Raw genomic sequence first — 15,735 nt, forward strand, 5'->3', positions numbered from 1 at the left:
GAAAATGACTCTACCCCAGTCCTCAGCAGTCCAATCCCAGTACCTTTTGCAGAATATCAGGCTGTCCCTGATGTTTTTCCTGGAGAGAAGTGGCTTCCTCGCTGCCCTTCTTGACACCAGGCCATCCTCCAAAAGTATTCGCCTCACTGTGCATGCAGATGCACTCACACCTGCCTGCTGCCATTCCTGAGCAAGCTCTGCACTGGTGGTGCCCCGATCCCGCAGCTGAATCAACTTTAGGAGACGGTCCTGGCGCTTGCTGGACTTTCTTGGGTGCCCTGAAGCCTTCTTCACAACAATTGAACCGCTCTCCTTGAAGTTCTTGATGATCCAAAAAATTGTTGATATAGGTGCAATCTTACTAGCAGCAATATCCTTGCCTGTGAAGCCCTTTTTGTGCAAAGCAATGATGACGGCACGTGTTTCCTTGCAGGTAACCATGGTTAACAGAGGAAGAACAATGATTTCAAGCACCACCCTCCTTTTAAAGCTTCCAGTCTGTTATTCTAACTCAATCAGCATGACAGAGTGATCTCCAGCCTTGTCCTCATCAACACACTCTGTCTGTGTTAACGAGAGATTAACTGATATGATGTCAGCTGGTCCTTTTGTGGCAGGGCTGGAAATGTTTTTTGGGGATTAAGTTCATTTTCATGGCAAAGAGGGACTTTGCAATTAATTGCAATTCATCTGATCACTCTTCATAACATTCTGGAGTATATGCAAATTGCCATCATAAAAACTGAGGCAGCAGACTTTGTGAAAATTAATATTTGTGTCATTCTCAAAACCTTTGACCACGACTGTACATATACCCTAAATTATCTCAACTACCTCGTACCCCTGCACATACTCCTGACTCGGTACCAGTACTCCTTGTATTTAGCCTTGTTATGATTATTTAATTTTCTATTTTGCTAATTTTTAGTACTTTTTATCTCTGCCTTGGGAAAGGGCTCGTAAGTAAGCTTTCACGGTAAAGTTTGTATTCGGCGCATGTGACAAATACAATTGTATTTGATTATGTGGTCTTTAAATAAGTCAATAGTTGATTCATTATGAGGTCATCATTGTCTGCTAAATGGCATATTATTATTATTATTATTATTATTATTATTATTATTATTATTATTATCATGTACAGCAGACTTTGCAAAGGGTCTATAGATGTAACATAATTGAATTTCACCTATAAAAATGGTTTAATATGTCTGTATGTATTATGTACTGTTAGACTGGTATTTAATAGAGAGACAGATTCAAAGTTCAGAGGTTTGAGTTGACACTGTGGATTACATGAGTTCCCATCATCTGTGAAAAAGACCCATATAACCCAACCAGATGGCTTTTATGAGAGATGATCACTAAAACAGGCCTGGGGCAAGCACTGGGACATACAGTTTGAATTCCAATTCTAAGATTGTTGTCATTAATATCAATGTGGAATGAGTGATATCAAATATCGAAGCCACTAGAGACACATATTGGTCATTTAGTCATTTTCCTTGACATCAAAAAGGGAAATGATATGTCATTGGTCCTTTAAATCACATCTTTACTTTACAGACTATAATGAATGTGAAAATAAGTGTTGGTGCAGTTGGTGCTCTACAGCAAATGACCAGTCAATTAAAAACCATGGTGGGCAGCAGACTGCTTCCCTGCCTGCAGTGTGCTTGATAGCAGACTTGTCTATTGATTTTGAAGCTTCATTGTGGCACAAGATGTGGTTCCCTATGTGGGTTTCAGATTCGGACCACATTCTCATACAGTTGAGGGGCAACTGTCTCTCAACTGTCTATCTCCTCCTCCTCTACAAACAACAGCCCCTCATCTCTTTTCTTTTCAGAGATCTTTGTACACTTCCTCCCTCTCTTCTTTCTGGACATGTTGGACACCTTCTGTACCTGTTCTCATTACTGCATCACAGAGCGCACCTTCTAGTTTTGTCTCTTTTAACATGTTCCTCTTCCCCTTATCTCTCTGCCTCTCTGTTTCTCTCTTCCCTCCACACTCTCCCCCTCTCTCTCTCTCTCTCTCTCTCTCTCTCTCTCTCTCTCTCTCTCTCTCTCTCTTCTCTCTCTCTCTCTCTCTCTCTCTCTCTCTCTCTTTCTCTATGCGATTCAGCTCTGTCCCACAGTGTTATTTCCCTCCGTATTCTATCCACCACACTATTGTCATTTTGGAGAACTGGAAAGCGGGGGGGGACTAAGATCTACTAACAGGCAAAGAAACAAAAACCGAACTCCAAACTCCCCCTAGAGTCGAATGTGAATCTTCATCCATCCAGATCATCCTGATGGGATTATCTCCTCTGTAATCCCCCAATCTAATCTGTCACGTTGATGGATTACCACCAGGCCGCCACTGGCAGATTACAAACTTACGCCTTGATGAGTAAAGTTCATGACACTGTAGTCCCCTGTAGCTCAGTTGGTAGAGCATGGCGCTTGCAACGCCAGGGTTGTGGGTTCATTTCCCACGGGGGGCCAATATGAAAATGTATGCACTCACTAACTGTAAGTCGCTCTGGATAAGAGCGTCTGCTAAATGACTAAAATGTAATGAGGGAGAAAAATTGAAAAAGTGTAGCCTCCCTAGCACCACCCCAGAACACACACACATGCACAAACACACTCATCCAACCCATACCAAAAAAAATGCAATCCATCCTAGCAGCTATTTCTAGCAGAGCTATCTTGATCTCGCAAGTCGGGGCGTCTGTTTTACCTCAGGCTACAATACTGTAAAGGCTCTCCTAGAGACTCTTAATCTACTCTCTCCTGTCTGCTATCTCTGTCTTTGTCTCTGTCTCTCTCGCTGTGCTGTGCTGTGCTTTGCTTTAACTGGGGGGAACTAGCTTTGTCATTCACAAACAAACCAACTGTTATAGTGCTATTCATTACATAAAGAATCTCAAAGCGCTTTAAAGCAACACAAAAAAGACAAGCAATTTAGAAAACAATAACATCATTCATGAGATGGAAGGTCAAGAGAGGGTTGCAAAGTTCATGGCTTGAGTGGTCATCGGACGCAAGTGGTCAATGGGGGAACGCAAGCAAAGGTGGTCTCTGGACATGGTATCTCACATGGTGATAGTACTCAGCCCTGAGGGCATCTTTTTCTCTTTCCTGGCTGAGCAGTAGCAGCATTCAGAGCAGCCTCCAAACGAACACAGCGAAGGCAAGCCGTAACTCGACAGGATAACACTCAACCCACCATTCCAACCCATAGTAAAAACAACTACCAGGTTCATAAGGATCACTTTACATAGGGTCTCACTCATGGTAACGCTGATCCTAATGCTCCGCCTGGCTACAGTTTCTTAGAAATATTCATATTCTTGTTGGGTCTGAGGGAAACAGATGTCAGTGAGGGATCCAAAGTGCTTCTGTGGACGTCCTTCCTGGCCCCTATCTCTTTAATTAGGCAACTGGGACAGACCGGATAGTCCTAGCATACGATGGAGCACACAGGCTTGTATCTATCTATCCATCTATCCATCCATCCACCCAACCACCCACCAATCTACACACATTAGCATGACATGCATGTGTATTGTATATGTGCCAGTATGTAAGGGCAGGCTGTTTGTGTATTTGTCCAAAAGTTAATATGTTTATTGAAACATCGGAGGCTGTGAGCCTTGTGTTGTGTATGACCTCCCTGAAACCTGATAGATAAGAACAAGGCACATATGTTTTGTCACGTAACACTGGTCCGCAGAGGGGGAGGGTAGGCGGAGGCTTCACACACACACACACACACACACACATCACATGCTTTTTGATGGCGGTGCACAGCCGCCTCCCAACCTTAGAGGCCAGCCTTCCCGCTGGCCAAATCTGTTACCAATTTCCTCCTGCTCTCTTAAAGGAGGCCAGTGAAGCTCTCTGAGCCAATAAAACAGGACAGGGAGAATGGAGGAGCAGCATGCCATGCAGAGCCAAACAGAGGGAGAAGGCTGCATCGCCAGCCCAGTGAACAGTAGGGATGGCTGGGCCCTCATCTCATTTCTCCTGACTCCCCTGCCTCTCCTTCTGCTTACCCCTATAGGGTCCAGTGCTGGTTTAGATAAACTATTGTTTTAGTTTGATATTTATATGAATGACGAAGAGAATAATTACTATGTCTGTTATGTAATGACTCCTGATGATGACTAAGATCTGTGATTATAGAAAACATTTGTGCCATTGGTACTCAATGGCATGTGTTAAGACTGAGTCAGAGATTTGAGCTGGTACATTCAGTTGGTATTTAGCTATTTGGTCAAATTACATTTGGCTTTGTACTTTGGAACACAGAGAGCTGAGATTTTACTAATACATTTCAAATCTGCAAGAGGAGATTCCAGCAACTTGAAACTGTAAATGGACATACAGTAGTGATTAGTAAAAGTGGGTGAGAGAGAAAAAAAGCAGGGTGAAACGGGTTCCCACTAAAACACATCCATGCAGATTCCCTCTAGTTCTAGTGGGGCAGGCTAACAATCCGCAGTATGTGCAAAACATGAACCTCTCCCCACCTTTAATGTTTTAGTTCTAAGACATTGCTCTGATACAGGTAGCTGTTACACTCACGGTTTCATTCGCTCTGTGCCCAAATATCTTCCACACTACCCTTTGTGAAGAATGTATAATCCATCCTAGCAGCTGTTTCTAGCAGGGTTATCTTGATCTCGCAGGTGGGGGAGTCTGTTTTACCTCATGCTACAACACTGCTTAATCTACACTCTCCTGTCTGCTATCTGTGCCTGTGTCTCTCTCTCTCTCTCTGTGCTTTATCTGGGGGGGGAGCTAGCTTTGTCATTCACAAATGAACCAACGAGTACCTTGTATTCTGTATAAAACATTAACTCTGGGAAGTAAGGCAGACATAGGGATGTATTTTTTACTCGGAAACGAGTCCCTCATTGATCATTCGTCTGCCTCAGCATAACGAGACATGGTGATAGTACTATATCCTGAGGCATCTCTTTCCCTTTCCTGGAAGAGCAGCATCCAGCATCATCCCCCTAACGCCCAGCGTAGGCAAGATGTAATTCGACAAGATAACTTGCCTGAGCCAGTTGTTGTCCCCCATGAGGAAATAGGGGGGACTATGGATCTGTCTCCGTACGTTCATCACATTCAATATCACAGACACCACTGGTGAATGATGTGTCTTGCCATGGAGATCCGACATTTACAGAATTACACTGATTGGCCCTATAGTAATCAACTGAAAACTTTGAACAAGCACATCGCCTGTCCCGTTTGAGCTACATTCATGAAATGTTGTATATATATATGCAGCCCCTGATGAGAAACATGTTTCCCATAAGGACCTATAAGCTTTGCCCATTAGATGTTTTCATTACCTTTCAATACCTAACCTTGCGAAGATAATGGCACTGAGCCTTTTTCTAAAATGTTTGATGAGTTGGAGAACACATTGGGAGGGCTCTTAGACCATTCCTCCATACAGAATCCTTCCAGATCCTTGATATTCTTTGTCTGGCTTATGGACTGCCCTCTTCAATTCAAACTACAGGTTTTCAATAGGGTTCAAGTCCGGAGACTGAGATGGCCATTGCAAAATGTTGATTTTGTGGCCAATTAACAATTTCTATGTGTATTTTGATGTGTGCTTGGGGTTATTGTCTTGCTGGAAGATTCACTTGCAGCCAAGTTTCAGCCTCCTGGCAGCGGCAACAAGGTTTTTGGATAAAATATCCTGGTACTGGGTAAAGTTCATGATGCTGTTGACCTTAACAAGTGCCCCAGGACCAGTGGAAGCAAAATAGCCCCATATCATCAAAGATCCACCACCATATTTTACAGTAAGTATGGGGTTCTTTTCTGCTCATGCATTCTCATATGGACGCCAAACCCACCACTGGTGTGCATGGCCAAAGAGCTCTATTTTCATGTCATCCAACAAATGTAAACACCTGGAGTTTGCTAAACGGCATTGGCACTTGGATGGGAACTGGTGCTTTAGTCAGATGACATGAACATAGAGCTCTTTGGTCATACTCACCAGTGGTGGGTTTGGCATCAAAATGAGAATTCATGAGCAAAAAAGAACCCCATACCTAATTCAGCATCTTTATCAAGGGTGTCAATATTTTGAACCCCACTGTATATGCATCTCCTTATGAAAAACAAGTATCCCTTAAGGACCTACAAGCTCTGCCCATAATTCCTTTTCGGAAATTAGACTTGTTGTCCCCCATGATTGTGGGGGGAATATACAGTGGGGAAAAAAGTATTTAGTCAGCCACCAATTGTGCAAGTTCTCCCACTTAAAAAGATGAGAGAGGCCTTTAATTTTCATCATAGGTACACGTCAACTATGACAGACAAATTGAGAAAAAAATTCCAGAAAATCACATTGTAGGATTTTTTATGAATTTATTTGCAAATTATGGTGGAAAATAAGTATTTGGTCACCTACAAACAAGCAAGATTTCTGGCTCTCACAGACCTGTAACTTCTTCTTTAAGAGGCTCCTCTGTCCTCCACTCGTTACCTGTATTAATGGCACCTGTTTGAACTTGTTATCAGTATAAAAGACACCTGTCCACAACCTCAAACAGTCACACTCCAAACTCCACTATGGCCAAGACCAAAGAGCTGTCAAAGGACACCAGAAACAAAATTGTAGACCTGCACCAGGCTGGGAGGCTGAATCTGCAATAGGTAAGCAGCTTGGTTTGAAGAAATCAACTGTGGGAGCAATTATTAGGAAATGGAAGACATACAAGACCACTGATAATCTCCCTCGATCTGGGGCTCCACGCAAGATCTCACCCCGTGCGGTCAAAATGATCACAAGAACGGTGAGAAAAAATCCCAGAACCACACGGGGGGACCTAGTGAATGACCTGCAGAGAGCTGGGACCAAAGTAACAAAGCCTACCATCAGTAACACATTACGCCGCCAGGGACTCAAATCCTGCAGTGTCAGACGTGTCCCCCTGCTTAAGCCAGTACATGTCCAGGCCCATCTGAAGTTTGCTAGAGTGCATTTGGATGATCCAGAAGAGGATTGAGAGAATGTCATATGGTCAGATGAAACCAAAATATAACTTTTTGGTAAAAACTCAACTCGTCGTGTTTGGAGGACAAAGAATGCTGAGTTGCATCCAAAGAACACCATACCTACTGTGAAGCATGGGGGTGGAAACATCATGCTTTGGGGCTGTTTTTCTGCAAAGGGACCAGGATGACTGATCCGTGTAAAGGAAAGAATGGATGGGGCCATGTATCGTGAGATTTTGAGTGAAAACGTGGCTGGGTCTTTCAGCATGACAATGATCCCAAACACACCGCCTGGGCAACGAAGGAGTGGCTTCGTAAGAAGTATTTCAAGGTCCTGGAGTGGCCTAGCCAGTCTCCAGATCTCAACCCCATAGAAAATCTTTGGAGGGAGTTGAAAGTCCGTGTTGCCCAGCGACAGCCCCAAAACATCACTGCTCTAGAGGAGATCTGCATGGAGGAATGGGCCAAAATACCAGCAACAGTGTGTGAAAACCTTGTGAAGACTTACAGAAAACGTTTGACCTGTGTCATTGCCAACAAAGGGTATATAACAAAGTATTGAGAAACTTTTGTTATTGACCAAATACTTATTTTCCACCATAATTTGCCAATAAATTCATTAAAAATCCTACAATGTGATTTTCTGGATTTTTTTTCTTCTCATTTTGTCTGTCATAGTTGATGTGTACATATGATGAAAATTACAGGCCTCTCTCATCTTTTTAAGTGGGAGAACATGCACAATTGGTGGCTGACTAAATACTTTTTTTCCCCACTGTATATGTTTTTATAAAATGCTGCTACTCTTCCTTCCTATATGATTTGATGACACTACATAACTGCCCGGTCTTTTGTCACGAAACTTTGCACAAGGGTGGCTTAAATGTGGCTATGGCATGCTTGGCCCCGGAATTGTTGCTTGCAGCTATATTTTTTGATAACTGATATTCAGATTTAGACCAAATAAGTTTAACACCATTTTGCAACAGCTCTGATGACATATCAGCTCTGATGACATATCAGCTCTGATGACGTATTTGCCTGTGAAATAAACAAGTTTCCCCACATGCCACTAAGGTTGTTGTTTTTGCTTTTCTCCTGTAATGCATCTCCCTATCAAGCAGTGGGGTCCGTTCTCTGACATCCCATCCATTGTGAGCTATCAAGTTTTGATTTCCAGCGAGGGAAAAAAGACTTCATTGTTTATTACTCTCTCTTATTAATTCACCCAACAGAAGTTGGAATAATTGTCACTAATTGGACCAAGGGGGGGCACTGTATCATTTATGGACGACATGTTTACCGTTGTCTTTGTGTACTTGCTTTCACAGTCAAGCGATCGTTAGACTTTCTTTTGTCTTTGGCCTGTCTACCAAAGCCCCGAGGGCTTCATGATCAACCCGAGTTCACATATACAACACGTGAAAAGCATTGGGCCAGTAAGCATTTTATTTCATGTCAAGTCTGTGGATCTCACTCAGTAAAGGTAACACTACCATGAAACTGCATTATCACTGAGTGACAAGCAGCCCTCTTTAGAGGCCATGATTGACCTGGAAAAATAGACTCTTTTGCTATTTCTATAACCCCTGCCTCTGGGGCTCTGGTGACAACGACCTTTTCCTACCTTAACAAAGTGCTTTTTCTTGTTTAAGAGTACATGTGCCACTGTGGAATGGGATGGGGACGTGACACAGTGGAATGGGATGGGGACATGTGACACAGTGGAATGGGATGGGGACATGTGACACAGTGGAATGGGATGGGATGGGGACATATGCCACAGTGGAATGGAATGGGGACATGTGACACATTGGTGTTGTTTTAGTACAGCAGAACAGATATGTGCTGTATGTAGCAAATGAAAAAGTGCATGTACTCTCGCAGTGTTTGATTGCAATCATCTATTGGTTGTTTAATACTGGGGTAGTCAAGTCTGTAGGACATGGCTTCATTATCCTTACCACGTATGCCACTGGACTGGAATGAAGAACATTTCACAGTAATTTCCCCTTTCTATTACAAATGTATGCAGTGAATATACAGATACAGTACATAAATAATTCAAATCCATAATCATAGTAATCTCATGAAAAGCAAAGGCTATATGGACTTCTGCTTCTGACAAGTTCAAAAATAAACCTTAACATGACTCCTAACCCATGAACTCTCTCCTAGTGGGAGCCTAGCCCAGGGAAAGGAAACTTAAAAGGGGTGAACTAGCTACGTATTCCTGGGTCAAAGCTCATCATATCTGTTCCTCACTGCTTTAGTCTGCAAAGTCATAGGAGCGGAGCATTCGCTCGGCTGCCTATTAAAGAGGAAATAACCCCAAAACATCCAGCCTGGGCAGGAGGAGACTTACCACAGAGAAAATTAGAACATAAACCAACAGCTGGACATGATTTTAATAAAATAAGCACTCTAGCGACAACAGCAATTCCTCCTTAAACAACCATTACCAACTGAGCAACCCCAAAATAAACTATGGTGAATCGTAAGCCAAATGCTCTCAAGGGTTGCTGGGATTTCAAGGAATGCAGCTTTGTGATTGGACCAAGAAGATTATAGCCTATTGTCAGCTATAAGCTTTGCGGACAGGAAGCTGCCCTAGAAAGCAGTTACTCAGCCCCCTCCTGCTGTGCTGGTATACGGAACAAATGGTGAGATCAAATTGAACGTTTTGTAACCATACTGAAGTGGTTGACTCATCTTGTCAGTAGCCCACTGTGCTGAAAAGGGTTTTTAAATGTTCTACAGGTGGAAAGGGCAAATTATCATTTACAACACGGCCCAGCTCAATACCTTCCTGGTAAAAAAAAAATGAACTTGCTTTTGTAGGCTAGATTTTTCTTCGTTCCTCTCCTAAAGGTGATATTGAATGCTGATGCTAGCAACCCTGGCAGCAGATGGCTTTCATTCCTTCTCAACAAAACCTGGTCATATAAGTTTGGTCTCCCACTATTTATGCAACCGGTGTTAAAACCCAACACTTCAAAGTGTTAAAATTCAACAGTTACTGCATACCTCGTAAAATGTGTGTATTGCTGGCATAAACAGCTCCAACAACAGAACCACTGTAGTCAGATATAGTGAATGCCAGGAAAGAGTAATATAGCTAACCTTTTCCAGACTTGATTTAAAAAAGATTTGTAAGCCAAAGCTACGCCCTAAAGGTTTGCACACTTTCTGAATATCAGTGAAGGTCACTGGAACTACTTTTAATTAAGTACATCGGGACCTTTGTGTCTGCAAGGTGACACTGTTTTAATAGCACAGCTTTGCCACCGTCCTCAGTCTTTGAATAACCATGCCATTGAGTCCCATACTGTTTTTAATTTTCCCTATACCACAAGGTTTGATTTTGTAAACGCGCAGTACCAACCTTCCCCGATGCTTGGATCTGGATGAGCCAAACCACAAAGCAGTGGGCGTCCGAGGCGACAGCGTGCTCCCCTGTGTGAGTGGACTTATTAATTTGCATGTGTATGTCCCTCGGGAAACAGATGGTGGGGAGAGGAGAGCAGGCAGTGTGCAGCCGTCTGCCCAGTAGCAAGGGGGTCCTCAACAACCTTAAAGGACTCACGTGTTCGGCTGTTCACAATGCTGCTAGCTAGCAGCTGCCTGCTTGCTTGCCAATGGCCATCACACTCAATCTGTGTCATTGGTTTTGGGAAGGGAGCTAATTTCTTTATTATATGATTCATATTCCTGTAAGTGAATCATATACTGTAGCTGTCAAGACTCATTCAAATGAGGTTTGATGTGTTTTCATGCAACGGAAAGGAAGACAAAAAGTTCACAGGTCAAATGTGGGGTTAAAAAACTATTTCAGAGACAAATTACACTGTACAGCAAGAGTTATAATAAGGGAATCTAATTGACCTGTTTACAATCAATGGTACGGGCATTGGAATAGCTTGATGTGAGAAAACTCACAGAAAATGTGTTTTCAGCTCACGTTGTACAGTATGTGTAACAAGTGGTTGGAGCTACTGTACAGTATATGCTCGGGAGACCATGCATACAGCACTACCTCAGGCTACCTTTCCTTCCTTCCAACCAGAACCCCTCCATTACGCTCCATAATGATCTGGTCAATGTAAACAACCATTTATGCCTTGTTAAATACAAGCTACAAATGAGATAACAAGCCTATACATTATTCAAGCCCCCTCCCACTCTCTTCTCCTCCCAAAACAACCCATGATACATATTTTAGCTGGCAGAAGGCATGTGGGGCCCATAGTAGGCCCGCTTATTTGCCTGTCAGTAAAGACTAGAATCAGTGGGGGTCCTACTGGCACCCCAGGTCCCACAACAACAACAGGACTCCATTAACGTGTGATGGAGGGTAGGGGGGAAAGGGACTACAAAAGCGTCCTTTCCCATAACAAAAGCGTCCTTTCCCATAATAGTGCTCCATTGAATGTGTCTGACTCAATAGAGCTGCATGAGGTGCTTGTTGGAGACGGAAGAAAAGTGGTTCGGTAAAAGCCCTGTCGCATTGAGGACTGAGATATAAAGGTATAACTCTGTATAACTGGTAGCTTCTGCTGTGAATGACAAAGCTGAGCTGGGCGCTCTCCAAAATATTTCGATGGAGTACAGTTGCCTCAGTAAGCATTCACTTGTGATGGTTTAGTCATCCAACATCAATAGGATGCTCATTGACAACTAAAAGCAAACTGAAAAGATAAAGCTTGGAACACCCAATCTATAACACACATCATCAGTCCTGGAATTTTAAAGAGAATCTGTGCTGGAAGAGCACATGGTGGTGCTGGTGTGATTTCTGTTGTACCACAGAATGTTTTTATTGGCAGCGGTAGTCTCAAGATTTGAGAAGAGGGCCAGTAACCTGAGGGTAGCCACCCGCTTCGAATACCAAGTCCGACGGAAAGATCTGGTGGGATGTGAGCTGGTACCGGAGGGTTGCTTGCATCAGTATCACAGGTGCTACTGCCATTGTGCCCTTGAGCAAGGTACTTACAGGATAAGCTTTATTTTTTACAATCAAATCTATATTTATGAAGAGTACATGTTACAGAAGGGATCCAGACACCTTTTTTTGTGATTTCACTTGTTTATGAGAAACTTACCCCAAACAGCAAATCACTTACTCATCCTCGTTGTGTAGTATGGGGGCCCTGAAAAAACATGAACAAACGCTCCAAACACCCAAATACGTCCTTTTAGAAAAGTCAAATCTCTCAGTATAGTGATGCAGATTGGTAGATGTTGTACACATGAAATGGTGTCATTCTGAACTTTATCCGCAACGTTATATTCCCTTTTGTGCGACTCAAGCCTTTTACCTTATCCAGCTGTTCCATTCTCTGTGTAGCCTGCTACTACAGGTAACTGACTAAATAAAAGAAACACCAACATAAAGTGTTTTAATAGGGCGTTAGGCCACCAAGAGCTGCCAGAACAGAACTTCCTGTGTGGAAGCACCTGCTTTCAATATACTTTGTACCCCTCATTTACTCAAGTGTTTCCTTTATTTTGGCAGTTACTTGTAGAATGGATGGAGAGGAATCGCTCGAGTCGCAGTAAAATGGAATATAACGTTGTGGATAAAGTTCGGAATGACACAATTTCATGTGTACAACATCTAATGACCTGCATCACTATACCGACAGCTGTTTTTGGAGCCTTTTTTCATGTTTTTTCAGGGACCCCATTCTACACAACAAGGGTGAGGAAGTGATTTGCTGTTTGAGGTAAGTTTCTCAAAAACAAATGATTTCACAGAAAAGGTGTCTGGACCTTTCTTTAACATGCCATTTACATAAAAATGTCAGATGTCATTGTAAATATGAAAACTTCTCCTTTAACTAACTCCGACAATGCTTTAGGAGTGCTGCTCTGTGGCTGACCATGTGCTGCCTCCAGTCTGTCATGTGTGTGTTTGTGTTTGAGAGATACTGAAAATGTCTCTGCATATAGATAGTAAAGATCTTTTCAGCAATGCTTGTACCCTTAGAAGAAAAATTGAAGAATAGATATTTACTATCCATTGCAGAGAAATGCTCAGTATTCTCAGAGTTAAACAGTTAACTTTCCAAACACCAATAAACATTCTACATACATACCTCATTGAGAATCTCTTGACACTGGGTGTAGTTGCCTTTCACGGCCCAAGACCCATTGGAAAGGCATTCTCTGTACACATTGTCTGTGGAAATAAAGGATTGAAAACCATGTTATGAAAGTAAGTAAACATGCACCATTTCTCCTTTCAGATGATTGTGGACTACAGGAAAAAAAGAGGACTGAGCATGCCCCCATTCTCATTGACAGGGCTGTAGTGGAACAGGTTGAGAGCTTCAAGTTCTTTGGTGTCCACATCACCAACAAACTATCATGGTCCAAACACACCAAGACAGTCGTGAAGAGGGCACGACAAATCCTATTCCCCCTCAGGAGACTGAAAAGATTTGGAATGGGTCCTCAGATCCTCAAAAAGTTATACAGCTGCACCATCGAGAGCATCCTGACTGGTTGCATCACCGCCTGGTATGGCAACTGCTCGGCCTCCGACCGCAAGGCACTACAGAGGGTAGTGCATACGGCCCAGTACATCACTGGGGCCAAGCTTCCTGCCATCCAGGACCTCTATACCAGGCGGTGTCTGAGGAAGGCCCTAAAAATTGTCAAAGACTCCAGCCACCCTAGTCATAGACTGTTCTCTCTGCTACCGCATGGCAAGCGGTACCAGAGCGCCAAGTCTAGGTCCAAAAGGCTTCTTAACAGCTTCTACCTCCAAGCCATAAGACTCCTGAACAACTAATCAAGGCTACCTGGACTATTTGCATTGTCCCCCCCACCCCACCCCACCACACCCCTCCCCACCACCTCTTTTACGCTGCTGCTACTCTGTTTATTATCTATGCATAGTCACTTTAACTCTACTCACATGTACATGTTACTTCAATTACAGTGAGGGAAAAAAGTATTTGATCCCCTGCTGATATTGTACGTTTGCCCACTGACAAAGAAATTATCAGTCTATAATTTTAATGGTAGGTTTATTTGAACAGTGAGAGAAAGAATAACAACAAAGAAATCCAGAAAAACGCATGTCAAAAATGTTATAAATTTTATTGCATTTTAATGAGGGAAATAAGTATTTGACCCCCTCTCAATCAGAAATATTTCTGGCTCCCAGGTGTCTTTTATACAGGTAACAAGCTAAGATTAGGAGCAAACTCTTAAAGGGAGTGCTCCTAATCTCAGTTTGTTACCTGTATAAAAGACACCTGTCCACAGAAGCAATCAATCAGATTCCAAACTCTCCACCATGTCCAAGACCAAAGAGCTCTCCAAGGATGTCAGGGACAAGATTGTAGACCTACACAAGGCTGGAATGGGCTACAAGACCATCGCCAAGCAGCTTGGTGACAACACAAAAGAACTGTCAATCTCCCTCGGCCTGGGGCTCCATGCAAGATCTCACCACGTGGAGTTCCAATGATCATGAAAACGGCGAGGAATCAGCCCAGAACTACACGGGAGGATCTTGTCAATGATCTCAAGGCAGCTGGGACCATAGTCACCAAGAAAACAATTGGTAACACACTACGCCGTGAAGGACTGAAATCCTGCAGCGCCCGCAAGGTCCCCCTGCTCAAGAAAGCACATATACAGGGCCGTCTGAAGTTTGCCAATGAACATCTGAATGATTCAGAGGAGAACTGGGTGAAAGCGTTGTGGTCAGATGAGACCAAAATCAAGCTCTTTGGCATCAACTCAACTCGCCGTGTTTGGAGGAGGAGGAATTCTGCCTATGACCCCAAGAACACCATCCCCACTGTCAAACATGGAGGTGGAAACATTATGCCTTGGGGGTGTTTTTCTGCTAAGGGGACAGGACAACTTCACCGCATCAAAGGGACGATGGACGGGGCCATGTACCGTCAAATCTTGGGTGAGAACCTCCTTCCCTCAGCCAGGGCATTGAAAATGGGTCGTGGATGGGTATTCCAGCATGACAATGACCCAAAACACACGGCCAAGGCACACGGCCTAGCCAGTCTCCAGACCTTAATCCCATAGAAAATCTGTGGAGGCAGCTGAAGGTTCGAGTTGCCAAACGTCAGCCTCGAAACCTTAATGACTGCAAAGAGGAGTGGAACAAAATTCCTCCTGAGATGTGTGCAAACCTGGTGGCCAACTACAAGAAATGTCTGACCTCTGTGATTGCCAACAAGGGTTTTGCCACCAAGTACTAAGTCATGTTTTGCAGAGGGGTCAAATACTTATTTCCCTCATTAAAATGCAAATCAATTTATAAAAATTTTTACATGCGTTTTTCTGGATGTTTTTGTTGTTATTCTGTCTCTCACTGTTCAAATAAACCTACCATTAAAATTATAGACTGATCATGTCTTTGTCAGTGGGCAAACTTACAAAATCAGCAGGGGATCAAATACTTTTTTCCCTCACTGTACCTCGACTAACCGGTGCCCCCGCACATTGACTCTGTACAGGTACCCCCTGTATATAGCCTCCCTACTGTTATTTTATTTTACTGCTGCTCTTATTTTTAACTTAACAATTTTTTATTATTTCTTAAAACTGCATTGTTGGTTAAGGGCTTGTAAGTAAGCATTTCACTGTAAGGTCTACACCTGTTGTATTTGGTGCATGTGGCAAATACAATTTGATTTGATTTGATTTGATTTGACACGCGACAAACTCCACC

At 43.1% G+C, this 15,735-nt stretch overlaps 1 protein-coding gene across 1 annotated transcript in view; it reads right to left on the reverse strand.

Annotated features, from left to right (window-relative positions):
• The window catches only part of LOC121551688 (corticotropin-releasing factor receptor 1), a 163,378-nt gene that overhangs the window by 61,613 nt on the left and 86,030 nt on the right, over positions 1 to 15,735 (reverse strand). The window contains exon 5 of the mRNA XM_041864405.1: positions 13,124 to 13,206. Within this exon, the coding sequence (XP_041720339.1) occupies positions 13,124 to 13,206 (83 nt within the window). The remainder of the gene's footprint in view (positions 1 to 13,123; positions 13,207 to 15,735) is intronic.

Source organism: Coregonus clupeaformis, chromosome 35 (assembly GCF_020615455.1).
Source record: "Coregonus clupeaformis isolate EN_2021a chromosome 35, ASM2061545v1, whole genome shotgun sequence".
In the NCBI taxonomy this organism is placed as follows: domain Eukaryota; kingdom Metazoa; phylum Chordata; class Actinopteri; order Salmoniformes; family Salmonidae; genus Coregonus; species Coregonus clupeaformis.